Source organism: Falco biarmicus, chromosome W (genome assembly GCF_023638135.1).
Source record: "Falco biarmicus isolate bFalBia1 chromosome W, bFalBia1.pri, whole genome shotgun sequence".
In the NCBI taxonomy this organism is placed as follows: Eukaryota; Metazoa; Chordata; class Aves; order Falconiformes; family Falconidae; genus Falco; species Falco biarmicus.
Window position 1 is genome coordinate 20,254,294 of NC_079310.1, and position 16,486 is coordinate 20,270,779.

Below are 16,486 nucleotides of genomic sequence, written 5' to 3' on the forward strand. Positions count from 1 at the left end.
TATAGGCAATTGACATATTGATATGCCAGCCACCGCCCGCTATTCCAGGGACGCTTTACTCATGTGGCTTGCTTCATTGCGGTACGTGTTTTGCATTCATGGGTGACCTGTGTGATGGCCTCAACAGTCAGGTCCACCCCTCAATCACAAGCTCATCTGTACATTGCACCCCTCCCTAGATATCCTGATGTGTCATAGGCCCTCCAAGCTATGAATAGCTCACTCTTACTTTCTCAGCCCAGGTTCACCTGAGTCACTCCAATTCTGGCAGCCTGGTCTACCTGCTTGTTGTTTTGATGTTCCTCAGTGATGCGGTTCTTGGGCATGTGAGCATCTACACAAAGGAAGGCGAGAAGATTTCTAGATAGAGATAACAACAGTTAAATAGGGAAAGCAAAAGCCACATGCACAAGCAAAGCAAAAAGGGGAATTTATTCACTACTTCCCATTGGCAGGCAGATGTCCTGCCACTTCCTGGAAAACAGGGCCTCAGCATGTGTAATGGTTGCTCGGGAAGAAAAATGTCATAACCACAAACCTGTGGAGAGCCCATGCTGGAGCAGTCTTTTCCTGAAGGACTGTAGTCTATGGAGAGGACCCACGCTGGAGCAGGGGAAAAGCATGAGGAGGAAGGAGCAGCAGAGACTGACCGCAACCCTATGTTCCCCATCTCCCCCCTGTGCTGCTCAGGGTGGGAGGAGATAGAATAATTGGGAACAAAAAGAGTGAGCCTGGGAAGAAGGGGGAGCAGGGGGAAGGTGTTTTAGTTTTTGTCTTTGTTTTTCACCATCCTACTCTATTTTAATTGGCAGTAAAATAAATTAATTTTCCCAGAGTCGAGTCTGTTTTGGCCACAACAGTAACTGGTAAATGATCTCCCTGTCCTTATCTCAACCCATGAGCTTTTTTATCTTATTTTCTCCCCCCATCCTGTTGAGGAGAGGGAGTGAGAGAGTCTGGCAGCCAGCCAAGGTGAACCCACCACCAAATGTAATCTCTCTTGCTCATTACTTTCAGATCTTGGCTTAGATGGATAAGGAACTGGCAGGATGGCTGCATCCAAAGAGTTATAGTCAACAGCTCAATGTCCAAAAGGAAAACAGTAACGAGTGGTGTTCCTCAGGGGTCTGTACTGGGACCAATACTATTTAATATCTTCATCCATGACATAGTGAGACTGAGTGCACCCTCAGCATGTTTGCAGATGACACCAAGCTGAGTGATGCAGTTGATTCACTAGGGGGAAGGGATGTCATCCAGAGGGACCTTGACAGGCTTGAGAAATTACCCATATTGGATAATCTCATTTTGTAGGAGTACCTTGGGGGCAGTGTCAAAGCAGAACTTCTTAACTGGGCTCTGTCCAAGCTGACTCCTATAGAATCACTGAAAGTGTCTCTGCACTGGGATACCCAGTGTTGCAGATTTCAGGAGGGTTCATATACTCAGATGCAATGCTGGCAACATTTTGTGTATTCTCAAATAAGTTTACCCCTGAGCCGGAAATGGTTTCCTGTAGAAAGATAAAGCCAATTGGGAATTTGAAGCCACAGGGAGGTTTTCTAGTTTTACCCTATTTATTTCTTTGCAAACTTGCTGTGTTGTCTGTTAGAACAAAATGGAGAAGCAATCATAAAAGTACGGACCCTTGAGGGACATCACTCGTTACTGGTTTCCACTTGGACACTGAGCCATTGAATATAACTCTTTGGATGCGGCCATCCAGCCAGTTCCTTATCCATCTAAGAGTCCATCCATCAAACCCACCTCTCTCCGATTTAGTGACAAAGATGTTGTGGGGGAATACGTCAAAGGCCTTACAGAACTCCAGGTAGATGACATCAGTAGCTCTTCCCTTGTCCACCGATGCAGTCACTCCATCGTAGAAGGCCACCAGACTAGTCTGACATGATTTGCCCTTGGGGAAGCAATGTTGGCTGTCCCTAATCACATCTCTGTTTTCCATATGCTTCATCATAACTTCCAGGAGGATCTGTTACATCATTTTGACCAGGCACAGAGGTGCGGCTGACTGGTCGGTAGTTCCCAGGGCCTACATTTTTAAAATGGGTGTGATGTTTCCCTTTTCTCCAGTCACTGGGGACTTCACCTGACATGACTTTTCAAATATCGTGGGGAATGGCTTGGCAACTACATCAGCCAATTCCCTCAGGACCCCGGGATGTATCTCGTCACGTCCCATGGACTTGTGTATGTTCAGGTTCCTCAGGTGGCCTTGAACCTGATCTTCCCCCATGATGGGTGGGACTTCATTCCCCCAGTGCCTGCCTTGAGATTCAGGGACCCGAAAGATGTGGGAAGAGTCGGGGAAAACTGAGGCAAAAAAATTGTTGAGTACCTCTGCCTTCTCCATGTCAGTTGTCACGAGATATCCTGTCCTATTTATTGGGGAGTGGGGATCTGGGTGTGTACAATTTCTTTTGTCTTCCTTTTCTGGCCAACGTACCTGTAGAAGCCCTTCTTGTTATTCTTCACATCCCTTGGAGAGACCTTGATTAAGAAATTGTCCTCAACACACTCCAAGAGTCTCCTGGACCGCTTACAGCTTGCTGTGCTGCTCTTCCAGCATACGTCAGGGTGATTGAAGTCCCCCAGCAGGATCAGAGCCTGCGAGCGTGATGCTTCCCATAGTTGAAGTAAGAACGCTTTGTCAACAGGCTCCCCTTGATCAGGCGGCCTGTAGTAAACACCAGCCACAAGGTTTCCTTTGTTGGCTTGGGCCCTAATTTTTACCCGTAAGCTCTCAACCTGTTTGTTGCTGTTTTTCAAAGACAGCTCTGTGCCGTCATTCCATTCCTTTACATAGAGGGCAAACCCCCCACCCCTCATTCCCTGCCTTTCCCTTCTGAACAGTTTATAGCCATGGATTCCAGCGCTCCAGTCGTGCAATTCGTCCCACCACATTTCAGTGGTAACAATCAGATCATAGCTTTCTAGCCGCACAGAGGCTTCCAGCTCCTCCTGCTTGTTAGCCATGCTGCGTGCATTGGTATTGAGGCACTTCAGCTGGGCTACCTACCTTGTCACCTTTTTAGCGGGACAAGCCCTAATTCCTTTGAGGCGTTTCCCTGTTTGTTCCTAATACATCAAAAGCCCGTGGCTCTTCTCTGTTCCTCAAAACCGCATCCATCCCCTTCCCCTGCTAAGTCTAGTTTAAAGCGCTCTGTATCATTGGCTGCCTTTAAGCTTAAAGTGTCCATATTGATTTACCAATTAAAATTATTTTCATAACAGAGTTACAGATTAGAAAGGCTTTGATTAACATTCTTCTACTGAATGCCTTAGTTTTTCTTTGAACCCCTCTGCTATTGTCTACATCTTTAGTTCATCAGGTATAAATAGGATGGTATATAAAATAACTGTGATATAGTCCTCAAGGGTTTATACTCATAATTATTTGCCTTTATTCTCTACAAGGCTGGGAAGTCTATTGTCCAAGTGTGAGCATCACAGTACAGAAAGATGCATTTGGGAGGAACGATCACAGGAGACTTCTTTCTGGCTCTAATGTTTTTTCGGCTTGAATAACATGGCTTCTTTGTTATCTTAGTAGCTAGTCTCAAGAAGTAGCTGCAGATGGGGAAACCTCAATAACATCTGTGTCTCAACTGCATTTTCAGGAGGAGGAAGTTGCAATTCACTTTAAAGCTAGAACTAACTGAAATGCCTAAGGTTACATAGGGACGTTTTCCTGAGGTTTCCTTCTAGAAATACCTGCTCCTTATGTTCAAAATTAGTCAACAGAGTGACTTAAAACAAGGTAGAGCTTTCATTTGTTTATTATAATTTTACTTTTTTAAAAGGTATACTTTTAATACTGTGGGAGTTGAGAATAAAGATTTAACTTGGATGCCAGGTTTTTACATGGGGGGGGGAGGTTGATTTTTTTTATATGTTTTTTTTTTCTTTCAAGGAAGCATGTGAAAAGTAAGAAAAAATAAGCTCACTATGATATGTACTTTATTCATTATATTCTTACCTTTCACCCTCTATCTCTCAGTAAATTTGTTAGTTTAGGAATTGCTTTTGTTTATACTTCAAATTACCTAATGATTGATTCAGTTAAGATACTGATAATTAAATTAATTCATGTTGTTTTGTTTATAGATGCTGGTGTTTGAGTGTAGTAGGAATAAATATCCATCTCTGTCACTGTCTTGCTGCTTGATTAAGGCTATAAATTAAACCATACGCATCTGTAGCAAATTAAGCTGTCCTCATTTTAAAAAACTGTAAACACATAATACAGCCCCTGAAGCAATTCAGCCTTATAAATTTATCCCAGAAAAATGAGTTTTATAATTGTTCTATCTATGTATCAGTACAGAGGCTGCTTATTAAACATTTTGGAAATGCACAATTCTCTTGTATGCATCACAGTGTGGTAAAACAAGTTTATTCATGCCCTGAGGTTGGCCACTATGTCAATGTGTTATCTTTTGGGCTCAGTTTTTCTGGGGTTTTTTTTGGTGTGTGGTTTTTTGGGGGTTTTTTGTTTGTTTAAGGGACATTTAGATGGTCTTTATAAGGTAAATTCTCTTCTTTATGTAAAAAAAATTAGAATAAAAGGATGCTTTGCAAATAAAGTAAAACTAAAAATACATCTGTGAAATATTCCTGTTAAAATATTATTTCCAAAATGAGCATGAAAAGTAGTTCCCCCAATTTGATTTTACAGTAATTGAACTTATTCAGAGCATTTTTAGAATTTACTTTAAATTTTTCATCTTAGAGTTCTCTTCCATATGCCTTCTTCACTTGGTATGACTCCATAACAGTTCTATTGCAATAATGTTTTCTTATACTTGATGTGCAACGAACAAATGTGTTCCTTAAGTGGGGTGGGGGGGGGTTACTACTTTTTTTATTCCAGTTAATATTTCAAAGAAAATAACTGTTTATACACTACAGTAGTTAAAAGAATGACTGCGTAACTGAAGCAATGTATACCTCAGTGGTTTAACTCTAATCACAGGAAAACCCCTGTACTGTTGGAGTAATATGCATGTAATTAGTTGAAGGCTTGAGAAAATCTGTGAGGATAATGAATGAATGAAACATGCTCTACAACAGAGTAGTTTCATAACTTACTACCAGCACTATTGTGAGCACAGAAAGGAGAAGAGTCACGAGATACTCCCATTTCTTACAGTCAAAAAAATGATGGAAGCACCAGACTCGATTGGTTATGATAGCAGCCTTGTTAGACTTGGAGAGCCCATTTCCCTCCCCCCTCCTTTCTCAAATATCAAAGGATTCATCAGCAGTGCAGGTCAAAAAGAATCAGGGTTAAGTAATAATTCTAATTTGGAAGTCCAGGGAAATCTTAAAATCTGGTTGTGGGCTAATATTTTAAGTATACATGCTTATTTTAGTCATAAGGAAAAATTACCTGAAGAAAAAGTTCAGTGGAAAGACAGATTAAGCTAATTTGCAGGTAAAAAAAAAAAAAAAAAAAAAAAAAATCAGACTCAACTTTAAATTCTATTTTATTTTACAAATTGTGTTCATAACAGATCTTATTAAGATTAGAAGAATAAAATGCTTGAAGCACAACACTTTAATGACCGAACATTGCTCTAACTTACCCAAGCCCAAACCAGTTGAAATTAACAGTGTAGAAGTTTTTCACTGACAGTTAAATAGTTTAGCCAGTTTTCCTTTCTGTTCTTAACCAGGATCATAGGAAATAAATATTCATTATCAAATTTTCCTTTTAGATAAATGAATTGGTGGATGCCCGTGATGTCAGCATTGGAGCCTGGTTTGAAGCTCATATAGAAAATGTTACTCGAGCAACAAAAGGACAAAAGAACGGTAAAGCTCAAGTAAAGAGTGGCAATTCTTACAAAAGGACTAATGGAAACTTAAGTCAAGATCATTCTAGAGAGAATGCAAATTATTTGGACAGTACACCATCCACATCTTACTCAGACTGCATGGACACCGATGAAGAAGCTATTTATCATATCAAGTATGATGAGTAAGTGCTTCTGATATTATTTTGAGGACATCATATGTTATGATTTGGTGTGTATAAACAAATAATTTTGTTGAAGAAACTTGGAATCAAAGAGAGCAAGTTCAATATTGCAACCAAGGAAATAAATATTTAAAAGCCATAACGTCTTTCAGTCAGATATAATGAATATCCTGAGGGTGGTTGTTTTTTTTCTTTTATTCACAAATTCCTGTGAAGTATTAACTTTATCTTGACTTTATGAAACTCGGAATCCCTATCTCCAAGGAAAGGAAACTATGCATTGGATTTTTCTGTACTTGTTTTGCTATGTAAAATATAAGTTAATATTTTCTTTAAAAACTACTCTACTCATATTCACTTCCTTCCATTGAAGTCTAAACAAGTGTTTCATGGGAGCAAATTCTGGTGCTTGAATTGTTTAAATTTTGTTTTAAAAGTAATATTTATGCATGAGATGACAGGTCTGTGTTTCACATAGAGGTTTCTTGTAGAGAATCTGGTGACTGGGAACATAAAACTAGTTTTGAGCTGGAGTGAGGGTACAAAGGCATTTTTTATTTTTTAAATCTGTGGTACAAGCAAATTTCAGAACCTATGACAGATGTGCTAGAGTAGAGGCTTTGTACAGTAAACTCAGTGGGATTTGCAGGGATTTCTCATCACCAGCTTTTGCACTGATGTATTCACATAAATCAGATCCTATTTTTTAAATGATGCCTTCATTTGCTGAAGCAGCTAACTAAGCCTCTAAACTAATGGCATCAATGAGAATTTTTTATTACAGAGATCAACAAAAATATTGCACTTTGGCATGTGAGATTAAAGGTAAAGGAACATACATTTACTTTACACAGAAGCATATTCAGTATTATTCTGGTTGAGGATAAGAAAAATTTGAAAACTTGAAGTATTGATTTCAAGTTTTGTTGGTTTTAATAATTCACCCTTGATCTCAACATGAAGCCCTCCACTGCCATAGATCTAATTCTCCAGACCAAGCATCCTAGTACAGGTCTATTTCTCCTAGCTGTCTTCAAACCCCAAAGATCCCACAGGTCTCCACTTAGAAAGAAACAGCTCTAGATCTCCATTTTTCTCCCTGTTTTCCCATCAGTATTGACAATGATCAGTTCAAGAGCAAGTTGAATGCTCTCCAACATAATATATCTCACACCTCTGTAGTTGAGAACCTTAATCAGCTTTATTTATACTGGAGCATGACTGTGCTTTTCTTTGGGGGTGGGGGGGTGGGGGGGGTGGAGATCATGCTAAGAGGTCCTACGAACCTCCTTGTAGGTATTGAAAGGCTGCTATTAGCTGCCACCACCACCGTCCCCCATCAAGCTTTTCCTTCACCTGACTGAACAAGCCTTCCCCAGCCTCTCCTCACAGAGCACATCTTGACAGCCCTCCACTGGGCTAATGCCAGCTTGTCAGCATCTTCCTTGCATTAAGGGACCTAAACCAGACATAATATTTTAGATATGATCTAACAAGCACTGAGTAAAGGGAAATAGTCACTTCCCTCAAACTATTGCCTATGCTCCTGTTGACACAGCCCAGAATGCTGTTGGCCGCCTTTGCTGCCAGGGCACACTGCTGGCTCGTGTTCAGCTTGCTGTCTAGCAGGACCCCCACATCCTTTTCTGCAGCGCTGCTACCCAACCAGTCACTCCTCAGCCTGTATTGTCACATAATGGGTTGACCCTGTCCAGCAGCCAAGTACCCACACAGCTGCTCACTCACTCCCCTCTCCTACAGGACAGGGAGAAAGTAGAAGGTGAGTGTCACATGAAAGGGTGGGGGGAAATCCTCTCAACCCCAGGTGTTTGATCTGTCTATTAGCGCCCCAGGAAAGCCAAGACCCTTGTGCCCAACCAGTCTGTCAGCGTCACGTTACAGGGACCTTTCACTGAACAGCCCCACTGGATCGGAGGGCAATTCTACTGCCTTGTTCAGGGAAACATGCCAATAGCATCAGGGGGACCCCTCAGCAGGTCTTCCCACTTTGTTTAAATGTGTTACCCACTGCTGGCAACCACTAGCACCCACAAAGGACTCACACTAACAGTTTATGGAATAACACTATTATAAAATCGTGACAAGTTAAGATTCATGATTGCCGGTGATAGGGACTGTCTGCAAGAACAAACTTGAAATTATATGTAACCAAACTACATACAACTAAATTATAATCACTAATAACAGCTAGTGTGAGTTAGTTAGTTAGCACGCATAAGACAAACTTGTTACCCAATAGGCATCCCTATGGGGGAGAAGACAGGTTCAATCTGTTGACTGATCCCAGAAGTTACGATGGAGTCTTCCCTAACTTCCCCCCTCATTCATTCAATTTTATACTCTTCTTTACTCTCAGGTGGAGCTTAAGTGAGTCTAGTTATACATTCTTTCATTATTGATTGGTGTAAACTTCTCTCGCTTTCATTTAAAGACATAGTTTATAAGAAATACAAAGTGCATGCTCGGTGAGGGGTGGTCGTGCCTTACAGATGGGTAACTTTGGGATGGAGGTGTGTGTTAGTATTATAACGAGATTATAATGAGCAAGGTTCATCTAGAGGAGAATAGTTTCACCACAGTTGTTGGCCCAGCAACAGACATCATCTCATATATTTTCCATTTGACAGATGCTATGCAGCTTATTGGCTGTATGGTATCATCAAGTTCCCAGTCCTGCAGGGAGTACAGCAGAGCCTGGAGAGGTGTCTCCACTCCACCCTCCATTGCTCCTCTAGGATAGCAGGTTGTGTTGCCTAGGGAACCATGGTGGAGTAGATTCCATGCATGCCAACCATCTGAGAAAGTGGCAACTGTATTTTTCCCTAAAAAGGTTGTTATAATACTACAACTTCTATTAGGTCCCAGTTTTCTATAGTTTCCACCCTCCAAGTGATTTTCCCACGGTGAGAAAACTTGTGCATCGAGATACAGTTTAAAAGGTGAAGCAAAAGCTGTGCACACAAGCCAAGCAAAAAGAAGAATTCATTCACTAACTCCCATCAGCAGGCAGATATCCAACCACTTCTTGGAAAGCAGGGCTGCAGTACAAATAAAGGTTGCTTGGGAAGACAAATGTCATAACCACAAACATCCCCCCACCCCTTCCTCCTCTTCCCCTGAGCTTTTATTGCCCAGCACAATGTCATGTGGCATGGAATATCCCTTTGGTCAGTTTGGCTCAGCTGTCCCAGCAGTGTCTCCTCCAAACTGCTTGCACACACCCAGCCTACTTGCTGCAGGTACAGAGCGGGAAACAGAAGATCTTGATGCTGTGCAATTAACACTCAGCAATAGCCAAAACACCTGTGTGTTATCAACACTGCTTTGGTCACAAAACCAAAGTACAATACCATACAAGCCTGCTATGAAGAAAGTTAACTCCATCCCAGCCAGATCATGTACAGGGGGGGTTAAGTCCATCTCAGGACTAACCCCTCACAGTTTATTCCTTTAGCACAAAGCATTGCTTTCTGTTTTCATTACACCTGTACATCTCCATCACATCCCTGAGACTCTTACAGCAGTGGTTTACATATCGCTCTGCTAGTATTTCCTCTACATCCAGTTTTAAATGTATGGGAGCAATCCTCAGTTTCCCCCTTCTAGTTGCAAGTACCATGAGAACAGCTACCAGATCAACCAAACCTAAATCAAGGAAGTTTTAGAACTCATTATGAAGATTAAAAAAAAAAAAAAAAAAGTCAAACTTAATGAAGACTCTACAACTCTAGCTAGCTTTACTGATGATCCCAACTGTGCCCTAAACTATCACCCATCCATGCAGACTAGTTCAGCTATAAGATCTTGTTATTCCACTTTTGAAATTAAAACATGCCATACTAACGTAATGGCTGAAATACAGATAACTAATTTGTTTGACCTCTGACAGTCTACTTCGAGAATCAGAAGTCAGGCTCATTTTCTCTACTTCTCAAGTAAACTGTTTTCCACAAATAGCCAGAGAAGAGACCTTGTGCACTCACAAAAGTAGAAGCACGCTAAGCAGGATTTAATTAATATCAGCCTGTTTTAAACTCAAACACAATTATATAGCATAATTAGTAAACATGTAAGTATTATTGTACCCAGGAAGAACAGTATTGCATTGGTAGTAACAGACCACATGCTTTATGTGAACTGCAAGATCACACAGAGGCTTGTTATCAACTTGGTATGAGAACTAGCTGAGTGAACCAGAGCTTGGCATTAGGTGTCTACTACTGGGAAATTAGTCCCTGCCTCTGCTGCCCCACACACCCCCAGCACTGGGCAGTACATAGACCAGGGACAGAAGCCAAAGGCTAAGAACTGTCTGTCTAGAAACCCAAACATCTTACAGAACTACAAGATCAGAAATGGGGAGGGGAGGGATGACAGACAACAGTCAAGTCACCTACTTCTGTTCCAGCTTCTCTTGTCAGAGCTCTGGAGCCTGATCACCTCATGACTAAGACCACTGAGGATTACATGCTATCAACTTCATGGTACTGCATACTCACAACTGACTTACACGCACAATATGTTTGTTAAGAACTGCCTGCTTTAAATATGTAGTAATAAGTAAAAAGTTAGACATTACCACAAAATGTGGTTAATGTACATCAGCCTAGTCAAATTTTGTTTTAAACTGAATTATCAAGCTTCTAAACACTCCCATTAGTGATCTGTGATGAGATCCTTAACAATATACAAGAACACATACATATGCTGACTCACACTTCAAGACCGATGCTGTTTGTATCCGACTTCATCTGAGCAGCATGGGTTTGTCTGCAGCCATCTGCTTTGACATACCCTCACAAAACCTGGCCCTTATGTGCCTTGTTGGGCAGTAACAAGATTGTGCAAAACATAACCAACATGACACAAAACCTATTTGTTTCCTTCTGGTTTTAAGTACATTTCAGAGTGCAAGTTCACACTCTGGTCATGAATGATCACCTCTTAGTGATAGCAAACTGTTATTTCTCACAGTTATTCTTGTTCATACAGGTATGTGCTTCATTTGTTACAGGACAGAAATCTTGCCCCATCTTACATTGCTCAGCTTAAGCTAGCATTGCTATGCTCATTTATAGTAAAAAGTCTCATCTTAAGAGTCAAGCTCCCTAAAAATACAACACATCAGATACTCCTTTTTCCCCCCTAACATAATACTTACGCCTCACTCTAATACTCAAACACTGTACATATTTATTTAAAGCAGCTTAAAAGACATTACACCTTTCATCAGCAAAAATACAGCCCAAGACAATCTCTTTGGATAGAGATGTGCCCCACACTGATAAGGTGAGAAAATATCACAGAAAAAAACTTTTAACCAGTGATCTCCACTATCATTGGAACCAGGTGTAGATTAAGCACTTCTTGAGATATCACCTACAACTGACATCCTTCTCTGTAAAAAGCTGTTTGCAGCACCTAAAAGGACTAGAACGCTAAACTCATGCACAACTTCAATACAAGGGCACTCGGGAGTGCAAGGAGATGCAGGCTGCCGCTGTGCCTGGGCATAGTCCAAAGCCCACCTCCAGGAAGGATTCTAATGAGACCTCTGTCTGTCCTCTTCTGGTGGATGGAAAGAGTTCAGAGTCCACAGTCCCTGAAAACCCTTAGTCTGTGATGTGGCACCTAGGCCTTGGAAACCACTTGCAACGCACACACAGAAAATGTTTTCCTTATACCCAGATGGGGCATCGAGAGGGCAGGAACCCAAGGAAAACACCTGCATTCTCTTGCCTGGTCAAAAAAGTAAAGCAAGGGATTTCCTCCCCTTCATACCCCATTGTCTGCTCTGTCACTATAGGTGCGATAAACTGAAGGAGTTACTGCATGTAACTTCAGTTGACTCTTGAGGATCACCATAGGATTTTAAAAGAAAGTCAATAAATAAGAAAACACCTTTACTAACCATAGTTGTATCTAGTAATATTTTTTTATTCAGGTTTTACTGACATGGATTCTTTAGTGAAAGTGAGTAAACTGAAAATTTTACAGTGTTTTCTTAGTTCTTGAGCCTTTTAGGTGTATGGAGGTTTTATTATATTAGCTTTATTTACATAACCCTTCATATTCCCATTTTCTGCTGCCTTAGTTACATACTCATCTTGTATATTTGAGAGTGTATGTTTTAATTTAATATTGTGGTCTTTCTTATAAATAACATGTTTAAATATAGGATGAAATTTGACATGGAGTAAGTAGCACTACCTATACTGAATCTATTTTCTCCATGCTTATTTTGGTTTGCTATTTAGGACAATTGAAAGGGAAAGAGATAAATAGTCTTTATGGTGGAGGTCATAAGATGGGAAAGATATTTTTTTGGTGGAATTACAGTATTAGATATATCTGAGGTCAGAAGTTTACTATAAAAGTACAATTTATTCTTTATGTGATGTACTAAGGAACAGCATTTTCATGCTTAATGTACTTGGACATGATTCTAAAAGTGTGAGTTAGATTCAGTCTCAAAGTCTTGTGACAAATGGTGTTCCAGTTATAAAAAAGTATCTGGATGTTCATTCTGTGATGTTTGGTATGGACAAATATGAATGTTATCTTCTTCTCTCCTGTGTCCCATTCAATATAAATATTGGTGTGCCTTAGGCTATTGAAAGGATTCCTTAGACTAGGCTTAATGTGTGTGGTAACAATTGTAAAAGCCTCTGCACCTGTTAGTCTTTTAACAATGAGATTTCTTACATGTTGGGCAGAATTTGTGACACCTAGAGGGGGAAGATATATTCAGTTGACAACCTTTTTGCCCTCATATCTATAAAGCTAGATCACCCCATTACTAAATGTTGTAGAACAGAGAGATGAAGAAGTCATGTAAACAGTGTGGGTTTTGCAGTACTTAAGAACATACTTGCTTTTTATCCCTGTTCCAGCTTCTAGATAACAGAGGTGTAGATTTAGACTAAAACCAGATTAATGTCTTCATTATTCAAGTAGACTGACTTTTTAATTTCATTAGGTGAATTGTTAAAAGGTTACACATAGGTATTTTTCTAAAGAAACTACAATTATACTTTCCTCAGACCATGTCACCTTGAATTTTTCCTTTTTCATAAATCAGGAACGTTTTTCTTAAATTGATAATACTATCTGAGATCAGATGCATGTCTGTGCTGGAAGAGAGGAAGGGAAAAAAATGACTGTGACTTCTCATATAATTACTTCAGGACTAACTTGGCATCCAGAGCAGAGAAAAGCATGGAGTAATAAGAATGAATATTGTTCCTTTACAGTTCTCCTGTGGCCTGGTAGTTCAGAAGTCAAGCACAAATGAGTGAAGATAAGGGCTCCCAATCTCCCAAGTGTGCTTTGGTTTTGTTAAGTTTCTTAATAGACTCCTGGAAGACATGTAGTGGAAGACATGTAGTTCAGAGCTGATGGAAGAGTTATAAAAAAAAAAAAAAATCACTTTCAAAAGCCTGATTATTTGGTAGTTGGATGTTCCATTCTAGAATGTGCATGATTTCTAGGAATTTTTTTCTGTGGCCATCTGAAAAACAATTAATTTCAGAAGAAATTAATAGACCTTGAGACATGCACTTGTAAGCAGCATCCATTAGAGAAGTATGTAAAAGGCCTCTTGAGTCATCAAGCATCTTGTGAAAACATAAAGTCAAATCTTTACAGCATTCTACACATGGAACCAGAAAACTAGATGCTGAGAGGGAAAGTTTCACCCATCTTTAAGTTATCTGTTCCTTCAAAGGAATGTTTCTCAACTTAAGTCTCTGAGCAGGCAGTAACAGAAGAAGCTCAGTGATAACTACCTTCTTTTTTCTTTTCTGGAGAGTAGCTATTTTCTCTTCTGTCTATAAAATCAGATATTTTGGGTGCCTGGTTTTGATACATGATCTTATTCTATTCGTGATGCCCAATAACCTTCTTTTTTTAGAATCTTTTCATTGGATGTGTCTCAGAACAGAGATGGAATAGCTGTTTGGGATAAAAATGCTAGAAGTGCATCAGTAATACATCGTGAAAGATTTTTTTCAGAGTTCTTACTGGGATAAGAAAGATGGCACAGAACTGAATCTGGGACAACACAGCTCTTAGTGTTGAGTAACTTATGTACCAGAAAAGCTATAAATCACACTTGTTTAAATAATTTGCTTGATAATGACATCAGAATCCTCTCAATTTATGTTGGTTATCTTTCTAGCCACACTTATATATACTGTTTACAGTGAGTTTTCAGTAGATTTTTCTACTGTGTGAATAAACTATTTCTGCTTTGTTTTTATCTGTCATCATCTTTAGTATTCTGAAGTTTAAGTCCTGTTTCAAATGTGCAGTTAAACTGATTCTCCCTCCACTATGTGCTACTTTATCTTTTTCCATGATTCTTTAAATAATTTTGCAAAAAGTTTTGTTGCAAGATAGGGGCTAATTCCAATCAGTATATTAAACTCATCTGTTTTAGTTTTTGGAAGTCTGTTGGACTATAATGTTCTGCCATTTTCCAGGCTTTGCAATAAAAAAGTAATTATCTTACAGTTGCTTTATAGATAATTTTTATTACCTGTAGATAAATCTGTTTTATTGATTCTGTGCATATTTTAATTCAAAGTAGCTATTTTGATTATCTCATAGCTGTAGAATAGCTGTTCTTTTGAAGGAAAACTGCAAGACAAAAGGTAAACACAAAAAGCAAGTAAAAAAAGTTTTATAAATCATAGAGTTATGTCCCATGATACTGTCATTTGAATAGCAGTTCTATCACAAGTACCTCTCTTATGACATTATTCATATCCTACAGTTTGATAAATTAGAAAGGAGCAGCAAATGGTGGGGAAAACCACTCTTTTGCTTTAGCTTTGTTATTAAAGATAGATGTGTTTATATTGGGCCATTGGTTTATATAGAGATACAAACACATTTAAACTGTTGTGGTTCCTGGTGTGGTGTGCTTCCCACCCCCCAAATCAACTTGAATAATGTTTCAACAAATTCAAGCCAAATTCTGTGTAGCTGCCCAGTAGAAGGTAAACAATACTAGAGACAGGGTATTAGTTCTCAGTTTTTTCCCTAATTCATCTATGCAGTAACAAACCAGGGTGTAAGATTTAATAGAAGATATCTAAAGGCAAAACCCATTTAAAGAGAATGTTTCAATTCATGTCAGTGGACCTTGAATCAACTGTTGAAGAGTAGACATACAACTTTGTCAGAGCCCTCACATTTAAGCTGCTGTCAACAGCAGAAATTTCTTTATGCAACAATGAAGTAAGCTACAATGTATATTTTTTTGAAGATCTTTGAATTATATTGTTCACTACAGATAGGCATGTTGGAAAGTGACTGAATCATGCTTCCTTAATAAGATTAGAGTTTTGCCATTATGGTCTAACAAACTAGGCTACTTGTTATAGGACATTAATACAATAAAGTATGTGTGTGCTTGTTAAAATTTCCATAAATAAATAAATAATGGGAATTAATATAAGATTTATCATTCATATTAATATTCCTTAAATAAAAGTGTTTATAATAGCAGTTGTCTCCAGGTAGTAGGTACTTTCTTTTCAGTTTTTAAACCTGTGCTGTGACATGATTAGAACATATAGTTTTAAAAGCTAGTACTATTTTTATGGTGGACGCCTGTTTTTACTGTGCAGCATCAGAAATGAACTTAACTAGAATTGATGGGGGAAGGGGATACCAACAGGAGAGCTGAAGGTAAGCCAAGGCATGGTGTCACCAGAGGGTGGCAATGCTAGTGGGAACATTTATGCTGCTCCTGGGAGCACAGAAAGCTCAGGAGCACATCTGAAATGCTTATACACCAATGCACGCAGTATGAGAAATAAACAGGATGAACTGGAAGTGTTGGTCAGCTCCCAGAGCTAGAATATCATTGGTATTAGTGAGACTTGGTGGAATGAGTCCCATGATCAAAGTGCTGGGATGGAGGGCTACAGGCTGTTCAGGAGACATAGGCAGGGCTGGCGAAGTGGAGGAGTTGCACTATATGTAAGGGAGAGGTTTGACTGTACAGCCTTTACAGTTACTGATGATGTGGTTGAGAGGCTCTGGGTGAGGATTAGGGGGATGGAAAACAAAGGAGATGTTGTAGTGGGCATCCACTACCAATCACCCAGGCAGGATGTAAGCACTGATGAGTTATTCTATAGGCAGTTAGGAGAAATCTCTGAATTGATAGCCCTTGCTCTTATGGGAGATTTCAACTTCCAGGCATCATCTGGGAATACCAAACTGCTGTAACAAACAAGTCTGGGAATTTATTGAAGTTTGTGGAAGATAATTTCATGTCATAAGAACTTAGAGAGCCAACTAGGAAAGATGCCCTCCTAGGCTTGCTATTTCTGAATAGAGATGGACTCATGAGAGATATGATGGTAGGTGGCTGTCTTCGTCACAGGGATCAAGAATTGGTTGAGTTTAAAAATTTCAGTGCAATGAGAAAAAAGGATAACAGAGTTG

General features: G+C 39.6%; 1 protein-coding gene across 3 annotated transcripts in view; it reads left to right on the forward strand.

Annotated features, from left to right (window-relative positions):
• LOC130141966 (E3 ubiquitin-protein ligase UHRF2-like) overlaps positions 1 to 16,486 on the forward strand; it is a 169,498-nt gene that overhangs the window by 98,254 nt on the left and 54,758 nt on the right. For all 3 annotated transcript variants that reach the window (XM_056323324.1, XM_056323325.1, XM_056323326.1), the window contains one exon: positions 5,742 to 6,004. In XM_056323324.1, coding sequence (XP_056179299.1) covers positions 5,742 to 6,004 — 263 coding nt within the window. The remainder of the gene's footprint in view (positions 1 to 5,741; positions 6,005 to 16,486) is intronic.